At 40.1% G+C, this 13,273-nt stretch overlaps 1 protein-coding gene across 5 annotated transcripts in view; it reads left to right on the forward strand.

Moving 5' to 3' along the window:
* SLC25A26 (solute carrier family 25 member 26) overlaps positions 1-13,273 on the forward strand; it is a 174,417-nt gene that overhangs the window by 25,808 nt on the left and 135,336 nt on the right. For 4 of the 5 annotated variants that reach the window (XM_060239496.1, XM_060239500.1, XM_060239497.1 and 1 more), the window contains exon 4: positions 12,438-12,542. The exons of the other annotated variant lie outside the window; for it this stretch is intronic. In XM_060239496.1, the coding sequence (XP_060095479.1) occupies positions 12,438-12,542 (105 nt within the window). The remainder of the gene's footprint in view (positions 1-12,437; positions 12,543-13,273) is intronic. 5 annotated transcript variants of the gene reach the window in all.

The raw sequence follows: 13,273 nt of genomic DNA on the forward strand, positions 1-13,273 counted from the left end.
GGATTTACATTGATCCTCTTTAAATATGCATCAATCTTTTTCTTGTTGTTTAAACAACTCGGCGTAGTATTTATAAAATTCTCTTTTGATTCCTTCCTGGTCAACCATTTCCTTGCCTCCCGATATAATTTTATTAATAACTTTATTCTCCCTTTTTTTTTTCAATTGCCAGGCCAAGTTTTTTCCAGGTTTATTTACTCTTTCAAAAGATTCTGTTGAATTTTTTTAAAATTCCATTCCACTTCTTTATTTAACAAATGTCTCAATTGGCTTTGTAGTATTGTAATCTCCCTTATAATTTTCTTTTTCCCAGGCCTGTTTTAAGCTCCTTCTCCTTTCCAATCTCTTTTTGTAAGTCCATCATTTGTTTGTTCTTGGCTTTTTTATCTTTATTGTTCAATGTAATTAGGATGCCCTTCATCACTGCTTTATATGCATCCCACACCGTTTGAAATTGAATGTCCTCATTTTCATTTATTTGAAAGAAAGATTTAGTCTCCTTTTCCAGAGACTCTTCTACTTCCTTTTTCTGCAGCAAATCTTCATTTATCCGCCATCTTAAAGACTTTTTTATGGGTTTTGCAGACCACATTAATGGATTATGGTCTGCCCCTATTTTTGGAAGGATCTCTATTTTTTTCGTTATAAATCCCAGATTTTTTATAATCCATAACATATCAATTCTTGAGAAAGAATTATGTCTTGCTGAAAAGAAAGTGTAGTCACGTTCTTTGGGATTAAATTCCCTCCATACATCTTCCAGACTTTCTTGTTTAACTAATTTGAAAAATGACTTTAGTCACTTTCCTTCATTATTTTTTCCCCCAGATCTGTCCAAAATATTTTAACCGTTCCATTAAAATCTCCCATTAACATAATTTGCTCATATGTCACTTGATCTAATTGTTGCATAATGTCCTTTAAAAAAGTCTTTTGCTCCATTTGGGGCATACAATCCCAATAACAAAGTTCTTTTATGATTCAACATCACTTCCACCACTATAAATCTACCATCATCATCTTTAAAAATCAATTTTGTGTCTAATTCTTGCTTCACATAAAAAACCACACCCCTTTTTTCCTTAGCTAATGAACAAAATTCCACACTAAGTTGTTTATTCCATAAAATTTGTAATCCATTTGTTTGATGTGTACTTCTTGTAGGCAAATTATATTACATTTTTGTTTCCCAATCCAATGAAAAAATGCCCTTTTTTGTGGTGAGTTAAGTCCATTTACATTCCACGATATTAATTTGTAATCCATCATGGTTTTCTATTTTTGCTCCTGATTTGTGGATAGACATCACTGCCTACCCATTATAAAAATAGGCTTCAGGGGGGGCGGAGCGTCGCTGGTACATGGCAGACGTGTTCTGAAGGAGCTCCTGAGCTACCCCCTATATATCGGCTAGTTAAACTCACCAGACTTTGATATTGAAAACTTTCTGATGGGAATGCAGACTAAGAGCAAAAGGAAATCAACTTCTAAAGGAGGAAAATCTGTCGCTGACTTCTTCAAGCCAGAATCTACAGATAAGGTCAGTCCCCCTCAAACTAGATCGGCTGCAAATATGGCCGCCAGCAACCCTCCCTCCCCGGGATCAGGGCTTGAAGAGGAGGAAGCCCCCATATGTAAGAGGGATATAGAAGAATTGAAATCTGACATACATCGGTATTTCAAAGAGTCCATGGAAAGCTTCTTAATACCCATTCAGTCCCGAGTACAAGAGCTTGCTGAGGAACTTACTGTTACCACTAAACTGGCTGAGCAAGCAGCGGAGGGCACGCTGGGTTTAAAAGAAGACATTAAAAAAATGAAAAATTATGAATCCCAACTTGAGAACAGGATTCTCTTACTGGAAAATCGCCACAGGGCTGCCAACCTCAAATTTAGAGGAATTGGAGAGGGGGAGGAAAAAGACTCAGAAATTTCTATATTTATAAATAAATGGCTGACCAAAACACTGAAAATGGAGGAGGGGTCCTCAATAGTGATTGCCAAGGCACAAAGACTTGGTGCAATGGCAGCGGCTAAGCCTGGTAGACCACGGGACATTCTGGTAAGCTTCGTTTTCCCCAAAACAAGAGACACGATTTTAAGGGAGGTGAGGCTCCACGGAGCACTTTCCTATAAAGGTAAAACAGTCCTGACTCTCCTGGACCTTCCCCCTGAAGCCTTGTCAAAAAGAAGGAGACTTAAGCCTTTCGTCTCTAAACTCCATGATGCAAATATTAGGTTCAGATGGAGCCCATCGTCTGATATCTTAGTATTCAAAAATGGCGCCTTGCTTAAGGCTTACAACGTCGAGTCTGGGAAAGATCTTCTGAACTCCCTCGCCATCAAGCTTTCCCCGGCTGAAGAAGAAGCTCTAGCTAAAGAAAGCCCTGCTGAAGAGAACCTGCCGTCTGGATCCTAAATGTTCATTATCTTTTCCTATGTGGCTAAAACATTGTGCTGAATACGATCGACTTTGGCACCACAAGTGCTGACGTTTCATGTTGAGAGGACACCTCAGTGGCGCCATTGCCAGATCGCTAAGCTCCCTTTGCGATCTGTTATTTTTGCCTGTTTCAATTGTATGTTTGGATTTGGCTGATTTGACGCTTTTTTATGTTGTTTCATTGGTGCTGGGTCTGAGAGGCGCGAGAGTGATGTACTGACTGAGAGGGGAATCGGTATGGATGATGGCGGGAGGTTTGAATGTGAGCGTGTGTGAATGGTCGATCTGGGAACGGGAGGACGTAGTGTGTTGTGAGGGGCCCTTTATGGTGTAAATGGTGTCCGACTAGGGAAGCTGCTTCTCAAAACCCGAACAGCTTTCTCCTTCTATGCGTTTTTAAAATGTTCTACAGCCCATGAATATGCTTGGCGCCAAGCCTGCTAACGCTCTATTCAGCGATGACGTCACAGAAGCGGGAAGTTTGTTTGTATTTTTAATTTGTTAAAAAGGTTGGGCAGTGACCCTTATAGTTAATCCCCTTATTAGTTGACCCTAGGTTTAGGGGTCAGAGTGTTGGAACTTGGTAAAGGAAGAGGGAACAATTCTAGAGCCCTTCTCATTAGTGGTATACAATATACCCCTCCAGTACTGAGAGAGGAGATAGATTAAGTTAAAAGTTGTAGGTTTTTATTAATTGTTATTTAAGTTCAGGGCTTTTGGTCTCTGTCAATTATAGCTGTGTTGTATGGCCGATTACATCAAAGTAGCTACATGGAATTGTAGAGGATTTCATAACCCCATAAAACGCAAATGTATATCCAATTATTTGGAAAAGAAAAAACTTAATATTGTATGCTTGCAGGAAACCCATATCAAGGAGAAGCACATCAACGTTCTCAAATCACGGTGGTTTGTCCAATCATTCCAGGCTCCTGGTACCTCCAAGGCAAGAGGGGTAGCTATCTTAATTTCCAAAAACACTCCCTTCGTCTGCTCTCAAACAAAACTTGACCCTCAGGGCAGATTCATTTTCATCAAAGGCACACTAGATGGGAAGCCTACTACAATTGCCTCAATTTACGCCCCTAACTCTGGTCAGAATGACTTCCTTAAAAATACGTTCTCTGAGCTCCATACTTTCCAGGAAGGCAATGTATTAATTGGTGGAGACCTCAATCAGGTGATTGATCCTCTCTTAGACAAATCTAATCAACACAGAAATACATGTAGCCAGACCTCTCCACCTTCTAATTTGGGCATGATTCTCAATAACTTTAACTTAGTAGATGCGTGGCGAAATTTACATCCTAAAATTAGAGATTACTCTTACTTTTCTCCGGTGCACAATTCTTATTCAAGAATAGACTTTATACTTGTTTCCCAATCTTTAATTAATTGTATAACAAACGTTGAATATGATATTAGAAACATCTCTGACCACTCGTTATTGGAGTGTGAATGGCCAGCCCAAGACACGGATGGAAAGGGTCCTAACTGGTCTCTAAATAAGCTATTGCTGTCCAGGGAGGACATATGTCTGAAGATAGAACAACAAATTCAGACGTACTTTGAGTTTAATACCAACTGCGGGGCCCCTCAAACGATTATATGGGACGCTTTCAAAGCAGTCATGAGAGGAAATTTTATTTCTACTGCGTCTGCTTGTAATAAGGCTCGTAGGAAAACTATAACTGAGTTAAATGCACGCATTGCAGAACTTCAAAATAGACATCAAAAATTTGGGGGAAATAAAACCCTAAGGAAATTAGATCACACCAGAAAGCAACTAGAATTGCTGGAATCTTCCTCCATACAGAAGTCTTCTATATACCTTAAACATAGATACTTAACAAAAACTTCTAAATCAATTAGATACTTGAAATTTCGTATTGCTCAAAAAAACCCCACAAACTCCATCCATGCTATAAGAGACATTAGGGGAATCCTCCACTCATCTTCCAAAGGAATCTCAAGAGTTTTTTTTTGACTATTATAAGAAGCTTTATGAATCTGGTAAACCCAATGGTCAGAACATTGAAAATTATTTAAGATCAATTAATTTCAATGCAATCCTCTCAACAGAACACGCAGACTTTTTAGATAGACAATTCAATTTGACAGAGCTAACTGCGGCTCTCTCCAGAAGCAAGAACAATAAAGCTACCGGAAGGGATGGATTCCCTTCGGAGTTTTATAAATTATTTAAAACCTCATTATTAACTCCCCTTCTTGAGACTTGCAATATGGTCTTAAAGGACGGCCAGTTACCTCCTAGCTGGCGGGAGTCACGAACAATTCTGATTCCCAAAGTAGGCAAAGACAAGCTTAATCCTGCATCCTACCGTCCTATTTCTGTGCTAAATCATGACTTCAAAATTTTTTCCACTATGTTGGCGGAACGTTTAAAAAGAATCATCACAAGTTATATCCATCCTGACCAAGCAGGCTTCATGCCTGGCCGTTCCATTACGGACAACATCCGTAAATCCTTAAATCTGATCCATATGGCGAAAAAATCTTCTGCCCCCTCTCTGATTCTATCGTTAGACGCCGAGAAGGCTTTTGATAAAGTGGAGGTGGTCTACCTAAAGACCCTACTCCAATTCATGAATTTTGGCCCAAACTTCCGTAAAGCCATTTCGGCGATATATAGTGCCCCATCAACCCAAATTCTCACGAACTCATTTAGGTCTGAGGAACTTTATTTACATAGAGGTACCAGACAGGGCTGTCCCCTTTCCCCATTATTGTTTGCTCTCTCAGTAGAGCCTTTTGCACACATTACTAGAACTTCACCTGAAGTATCCGGCATACGTGTGGGTGAGTCTGAATTTAAAATAAGCCTATTCGCAGATGACATGGTGTTCTATCTAACTGATCCTCTTTCTTCGTTAACCCATCTTAAAGCAAATCTGGAAGAATTCGGCAAACATTCTGGCTTCACCATAAAACTTACTAAATCGGAAATATACCCTATTAAGATCCCAGGAAATCTTCAATTACTTATAGAAGCATCCCAACCGTTCAAGTGGGTTTCTAAATCATGGAGGCATTTAGGAATTCAAATCCCATTGAAGCTTGAGGACTTATTCCAAGTCAACTACGGTCCTTTGGCCAGCTCCATGACTTCTTCTCTATCTGCCTGGTCCAAACTTAATTTTTCTCTTTTAGAAAAAATTGACCTGCTTAAATCCTTCCTGCTACCACGTTTATTATTTCTATTCCAAAACCTACCAATCCATGTCCCTAAAAAAGAGCTCGCCCGTTGGCAGTCACAGTGGTCATCCTTTTTGTGGAACCATCGCAAACCTAGAATTGCCCTTTCCTTACTAACCAAACCATGTAATTTGGGAGGACTGGCAGCCCCATTAGTGGACAAATACTTTCTAGCTGCACAACTGAGAGTCATCGTTTTTTATGCATCACCATACGCCCTCCCTGCGTGGGTCCAAATTGAGAAGGCAAATCTGCCCAGTGTACTTTTACACGAAGTTATCTGGTCCTCGAGAGCAGACAGAAGGGAGCTTAAAATTTCAAATCCATTTTTAAAATTTACCCTTCAACTCTGGGATCAATGGAGGAATACTATTGCACCGGCCTCATCCCCAGTTATGGCTTTCCTGGGGCAATCTTGGTTCCCCCCGGGAAAAGACAAAACCCAATTTAGAGTTTGGAGGGAGAACAATATCTTTAAGTTAACTGATATTGCTTTGAATGGTAAATTGTGTTCCCACTCACAACTAGAAAGTAAATTTAAGATCACTATCCCATGGTTCCAGTACCTTCAAGTACATCATGCATTACATCATATAATACCCATTGTAATGCATAACAGGCCACTAAATCAGGTTGAGAAATTAATTAAAATAGGGAATTGCACCATAAAAGGGGTTATTTCTATGATCTATAGTCTTTTAAACCAAAAAACATGGAAATGCCCCTCCACACATCTAAATACTTGGCAGAAAGACTGTGCAATCCCAATCAATGAAGACCAATGGAGCCAGCTTTGGACATCGCCTTTATTTAAATCCAAATCCCTTTATTTTCGTCTTCAAAATTATAAGTTATTCGCAAGATGGTATATGACTCCTCTTAATCTTTTTAAGGCAAAAGTGAAGGCTGACCCCCAGTGTTGGAAAGGGTGTGGGCTTTCAGGTTCATTTTTCCACTGTTGGTGGGACTGTCCCAAGGTAACTGATTTCTGGAAGTCTATTCTGGAAATAATATCAAGAATGATAGGGGTTAATGTCCCTTGCACTCCTGCAGTGGTTCTGTTAAATTTATGGCCTGATCAATCGCTTTCAACATCAAAACAGGACTTGGTTGCTTTACTTTTGCTTGCTGCTAAAATCACTTTGGCCTCTTACTGGAAACACCCGGATACCCCCCCACTTCAGAAATGGTGCACAAAAGTATGGGACGTCCTGATCCAGGACAAGCTAACTACGGCTATATCTATGCTTGATAATATCAAAGCAGGAGATTGGTTTTTACAAAAATGGTTTGGCTTCCTTGATTACATAAATAGTTCCGATACGATATTTGGGAAACTGCCAGCGAAATATGTGAATTTTATGATTTATTAATTTTGATCGGATGTAATTTATAGCTTCCTGAAATTCTGATCTATATGTATTTCCTGAGAGACCCTTGTTTCTTTGTTAAAATCTGCTGACAATATCGAATGTGACGGTACATTCAAGGTAATGTCGTAGACCCCATGTTGGGGCGTGTTGTTGGTTATTGAAATGTTATTTAAAGTTATTTAAATTTCCTTAATAAAAATTTTAATTTAAAAAAAAAATAGGCTTCAAAGTTAACCTTACTAAATCAGTTTTTAAATATACAGTCTTATAGATTGGGACATGCCCTTTCAGATGAGCCCAAAATCGCTGTTCCCAGAAGCTCCTAAGTTGAAATATTATTTTTTTAAAATTTTATTTTCTCCAAAATGGCGTCTGCGGCTTTTCTGCTCCCCCTTTTTTAAAAATTTCTTTTTCTTCCGGAGTGCTCCAAAATTAGTTCAAATCATATAATCCAATAAATTTATACTTCTAATGATGATATTAGCCGGCTTTGCTAATTTTTAAAGTCCCGTTGTCTTTTTAAAAAATTTTAAACTTTTGACCTTCTTTCAATGGCCACCGATGTTTCTCTATGATTATAGTCCTAGAGAGGGCTAGGAGGCTTGCGGTTTTCCCTTCTCTTAATGGCCGCTTCCTTCCTTTCTTGCCACGAAGTCTCGTTTTCTATGGTTGAGAAGTCTTGCATTGTTTCTATGACACCACTTCCTGTGACGCCACTTACCTGGCAAGGGAGACACCTTGATCATGGCACCTGTTTTTTAAATGTTTTTTTTCCCCATGGTATCTGTGACTGTCTATCACATAATATCCTTTCTTATCTATGGTATGAATTCAGAGTAGAACTGTACTATAGATTTGCTCAGGGCTTTTTTTTTCTGCTGAAGCCCACAGGAGCAGAACTCCTCCTGGGCTGGCCAGGGTTCTGGCTGGCCTGACCTGCCATGCAGCAGCTGAGTGCTCTCAGGCCAGGCGGTGGGGCCTTATATGCAAATGAGCTCTTGCTGGGCTTTTTCTACAAAAAAAAAAAAGCACTGGATTTGCTTCTGCTAAATTGTGTTAGCCTTATGTCAACCTTCAGAAGGTATGTTAAAGATTTGTCTCCTCTGGACTGGCCATCAACAGCCCCTTGTGAGACTTTGGTGACCAGTCCAGAACATTCTGTCCTTCTGAACCTCTTAGGTTCCTATATGTACACTAAGTCAAGTACTGGGTCTATGAAATTATATGCTCAATATGAGATGATATGCTGAATATTGACATGTTATGGCTTCTATCTTCATGATTTATAATTGATGAAGTGCTTTCTGTCCTAAAAGCTTGTAATGGACTAAACTTGTTTTGTTTTGTGCAATTGTCTCTCCCTTTACTAAATTTAAGCCTCTTGCCAGTCTGTACCCAACCAATAAAAGGACTCAGGGATCTGAGGGTCCTAGGAAATAGTCCTGGGTTCCAAAAATTCTGTTCCACCTCACTGTTCCACATGAAGCATGCTAGGTTACCTTGGACAAGATACACTTCTCTCAGAACTCTCTCAGCCCCACATGTCTCACAAGGAGACTGATGTGGGGAGAAGAAGAGAAAGTGATTGTAAGCCACTTTGGAACTCCTTAGGGGAGAAAAAAGCAGAGAACAAAATCCAACTCTTCTTCAATTACACCGCGGCATGGTTTTCCTCTGTGTGTGTGTGTGTGTGAGAGAGAGAGAGAGAAAGAGAGGGTAGGACTATGATTGAGCCAGTTTGGTGCAGTGGTTAAGTGCACAGACTCTAATCTAGGAGAACCTGGTTTGATTCCCTGCTCCTCTGTCTGCACCTGCTGGTATGACCTTGGGCCAGTCACAGTTCTCTCAAAGCTGTTCCCCACAAGAGCAGTTCTTGGAGAGCTCTCTCAGCCCCACCTACCTCACAAGGTGTCTGTTGTGGGGAGGGGAAGGTAAAGGAGATTGTAAGCCGCTCTGAGACTCCCAAGTGAAGAGCAGGGTATAAATCCAGTTTCCTCTTCTCTTCTCTTCTTCTTCTATGATGCTCCCACAAGACTGTGCTAGAGCAGAGGATGTGTATCTTAGTGAACTTGCATGTGGTCTGATGTGAGTGCTGGATATTTCATGTATTTATTTAAAATGCTTATATTCTCACTTTCTTCTTGAGGAATTTGGGACCCAAGGTAGGCAACAACAGCATAATAATAATAGCAAACATTAAAACAACAGATATACAAAACACTGAAACACCAAACTAAAAGCATCCCTTGCCCCCTTTGACCAAGCCCAGGCTGTATACATGGAGCTTGAAAGATCTCTGTGTTAGAGAAAGGCCTGATTCTTCCTGTTCCTTCAACTGAACATCTTTCGTCACCTGCACTTCTTTAGTCATATAGAAGCTACACAAGAGGTGGACTTGGAGCCTCAGGAAGCCAACACACACACACACACACACACACACACTGTGGCTAATAGCCACTGATGGACCTCTGCTCCATATTTTTATCTAAACCCCTCTTGAAGGTGGCCATGCTTGTGGCCGCCACCACCTCCTGTGGCAGTGAATTCCACATGTTAATCACCCTTTGGGTGAAGAAGTACTTCCTTTTATCCGTTTTAACCTGTCTGCTCAGCAATTTCATCGAATGCCCACGAGTTCTTGTATTGTGAGAAAGGGAGAAAAGTACCTCTTTCTCTACTTTCTCCATCCCATGCATTATCTTGTAAACCTCTATCATGTCACCCCGCAGTCGACGTTTCTCCAAGCTAAAGAGTATAAGAACATAAAGAGTATAAGAACATTTTAAACAGATTGTTTAAAATTAGCTACTGTTTTTAAATATTTATTGTATAATTTACTGTATTTGATGTTGGCCACCCTGAGCCTGCCTTGGCGGGGAGGGCGGGATATAAATAAAATGTTGATTGATTGATTGACTTAGGAGGGTTCATGGAGCTCTGCTTAGATTGCCACTGTTAAAGTTATTGTATTTCCAGTCTGCGGGCTTAAGAAGTGAATAGGAGACGTACAGATTTCATACTTCAAACCTTTAAAAAAATAATTTCTGCAAAAGATGACTTGCGTCTTATCATTGACTGTGAGTCGTGTATGCAAAACTAATATACCGTCGTAAGTTCAGATAGACAATGAAAGTGTCACCCCTTGTATTTGGGAAGCCTATGAGAAAATGGTGCCCTATACAACCAACCCGAGAACAGACCTTTGGAATGACATTAGCTTTCATACCACTGTAGAGCGATGCTCTTTTTATTTTGTTCTTATGCAGTGAAATATTCCCTTGTAGCTCAAATTCAAATCCAGAAAACATCAAAGTGTAATATGAAACAAAATGGAAGGCACCGCAAATGTCTGGGTGAAAATAGAGAGCGACGTATTGCTTTGTAGCTTCTGCTCTCATGCCAAAATTGCAACGCCACAGAAGTCAGGAAGCCACAGTGGGTGCTTTGGATCCCCTTGGTAGACTAGATTGTTTTTCATCTGAAATATTTCTGAAGCCTTTTTTCCTACAGTATTAAGGAATAATATTTTTTTTAAAAAACCCTCTAATATAAGGACATTGTGTGTTATGAAGTGTGAAGTTCCATAAATATTTATGCCAAGCTACAATAAAAGAGTTGATTGTTCTTATTTTCTCAGCCATATTGGGGTCATTTTGTTGTTTTTGACCACTGCGACTGAAGAGAACGCACTGGTTTGTGCCTTTTCAGGATGACATTTGGATATTGTGCTCTCTCTTGACAAGTTTATAAATTGGCTTCGTTTTTCAGATGCTCCAAACTTTCCAAGCAATGGTGTCTAGACTAATAAATAAGATCCTACAACTTTCTGGCCAATCTGTACTCCATGGCATAGGCTACTAACATGGAGTTTCTAAAATTTTAAGACTGCAGGCAATCTTTTTCATAATGTAGGCAGATCCAGTTGAACTCCATGGGACTTATTTCAGAGTAAATGAACTGGATTGGGCTGTAATAGATTTATTTCTTTTACTGCTATAACATCTTCTTCTAGTCTAGTAAAACTGACACTGTGAAGTATGAACTTTATTCAGCTCCTAAGAGAGAATGTGTGTGAGAGTGAGTGTGAGAGGGAGGGAGTGAGAGTGAGTGTGAGAGTGAGAGAGAGTGTGTTAGGAATGCTGGAGCCTGCACGATTTCCCTACTTTCTCACTGTTGTTTTCAACGCCTTCTGCCATTTGCTCTTTTCCCTTCAGCATCCTTGTTCCTGGAAGTATACATCTGTATGCTAAACTTATGCAGCTGATTACAGCTAACTAACATTTCTTTAGTATAGTTTCAGAAGGCGGTAGAATAGCTAGATTCGAGTTCAGGAGCACCTTAGAGACTAACATGATTTCCAGGGACAGCTTTCAAGAGTCAAAGGTCCCTTTGTCAGATACATTTTAAGCACATAATTGGCTCTATATAGAACACTGCATTGGTGCTTCTTGCAGCCTGTTGGGCTTACAGTTTGAGGCTGCAATTCTGTGCACATCTTTCGTGACTAAACCTCATTGAACTTAGTGAGCAGTAATGTGCAGAGCCACTAGGCTGTGTACTGGAAGGACAGGGCAGAAGCAAAGGGGAGACATCGGGTGCATTAATGGATTTTATTGTTTTTCTTGGGATAGCGTTTGGTTTTCAGTGGGAAGCATAGTGGTTATGCTTAAGAGAGGTCACTGAGGATGTGTGTGGGGAGGCGAATGTTTGTGAATGTTTCCTGGCACTGCTCAGGGGGTTGGACTAGATGACCCTGCAGGTCCCTTCCAACTCTATGATTCTATATTTTGCTTCCTGATACTTCTCCAATTTAGCTAATTATGCAATGTTAGAGGGTTGTATTCTGTGGTTAATGTACATTTAAACAATGTAATGGTTACAGCTTTGGTGTAGCATTTCTAGTGTTAATTTTTGCTACAACTCAGTATTGTTGATGTCAGGCTATTGTCTAGGGTAAGCTTTGAGATGTGTATTGCACTTGGCAGCATTGAGGTTTCTTTACTGGTGGAACTGAGAACTGTTTGTGTGGTCTCATTTTCTGTCTCTCATTCATGCACATATAATCACTGGTGGTCACTAGATGGTGCTGCTTACCTATGTTATTGTTGAGAAAGAAAGTGCTGCCTGCAAGTAGTTCCAGATACAAAGCTATCAGAGTATGTTTTTAATACTGCAAGAATACATATCAGCAGTCTTTAAAAAAAATCACCAGTAATTTATCAGAATCAATGTTTGCTTTCTGAATGGAACGTTTGACAAATGTGCATGTTCCTCTCAAGGCTTACAGTAGTATATTGTACCTTGTCAAGAAAATCAAAAGCAGCAGACAGCAGAAACTGCTGATGTTTCTAGAAGCATGTGGAATATCTGTGCATCTTACCCTAGTTTTATGCTTTTCCCCCCAGGTTGCGTGTTTAATACGGGTTCCATCTGAAGTTGTGAAACAAAGAGCACAAGTTTCTCCCACTTCTAGTACCTTACGGATCCTTTCCAACACTGTGTGTGAAGAGGTGAGATCTGAGAAGCACCATTTTAGTTAAGGAGAACCTCTGAATCGTGAATGCTGTGAGAGTGGTAGATGTTCATTTAGCCTAGAAACAAATTCAGTCCTCTGAGTTCTCTTTCTTGCCTCTTTCTTCAAACTTCTAAGTGGTGTTGCCACTTGGAAATTCCTAAGTTTATCCTACCCTAGATAGCCATTGTACAAAAGTCTCTGAAGTGACTAGTTGTAGCGTCCGTGGTAGTGTGTTCAGATTGGGGAGAGGGGAGAGAAAGAAAATACAGGGTACAAGCAACGTTGCAAGCCCAGAAATAAGTTGTGAATGCTTCCCTGCTTCTGAAAAAAGAAGTATGAAAGTTGGCCTGGAGTCACGAAGTAGTGAGGACTGAATCTGTGACTATTATCCAGATGCTTGAATAGCAACTGAAAACCTTCTGAGAAGAAATGGCAGTGAGGTGTACCTGGGTAAATTGCAAAACAATGGAACAGCTGTGAATTCAGTGACATAGCGAGTTGATGAGAGTTTAATGTCCCTCCACTCTTCCATGACAGTCCCTTTAGTGGACTGTACTGGGTTACTATACTTATACTTGCCTATATGGGAGGGAATATAGGTAACTTGGCTTTAGAAGGCCAGAGAAGGCTTCACCTAAAATGTCCATCTCCTCCTTTCTGTGAGTTGCTTTGCACAAGACACTTCTGCTCATGGAGTAAATGTCTGTCTTAATGAAACCAGCATGT

This window comes from Heteronotia binoei, chromosome 5 (genome assembly GCF_032191835.1).
Source record: "Heteronotia binoei isolate CCM8104 ecotype False Entrance Well chromosome 5, APGP_CSIRO_Hbin_v1, whole genome shotgun sequence".
NCBI lineage: Eukaryota > Metazoa > Chordata > Lepidosauria > Squamata > Gekkonidae > Heteronotia > Heteronotia binoei.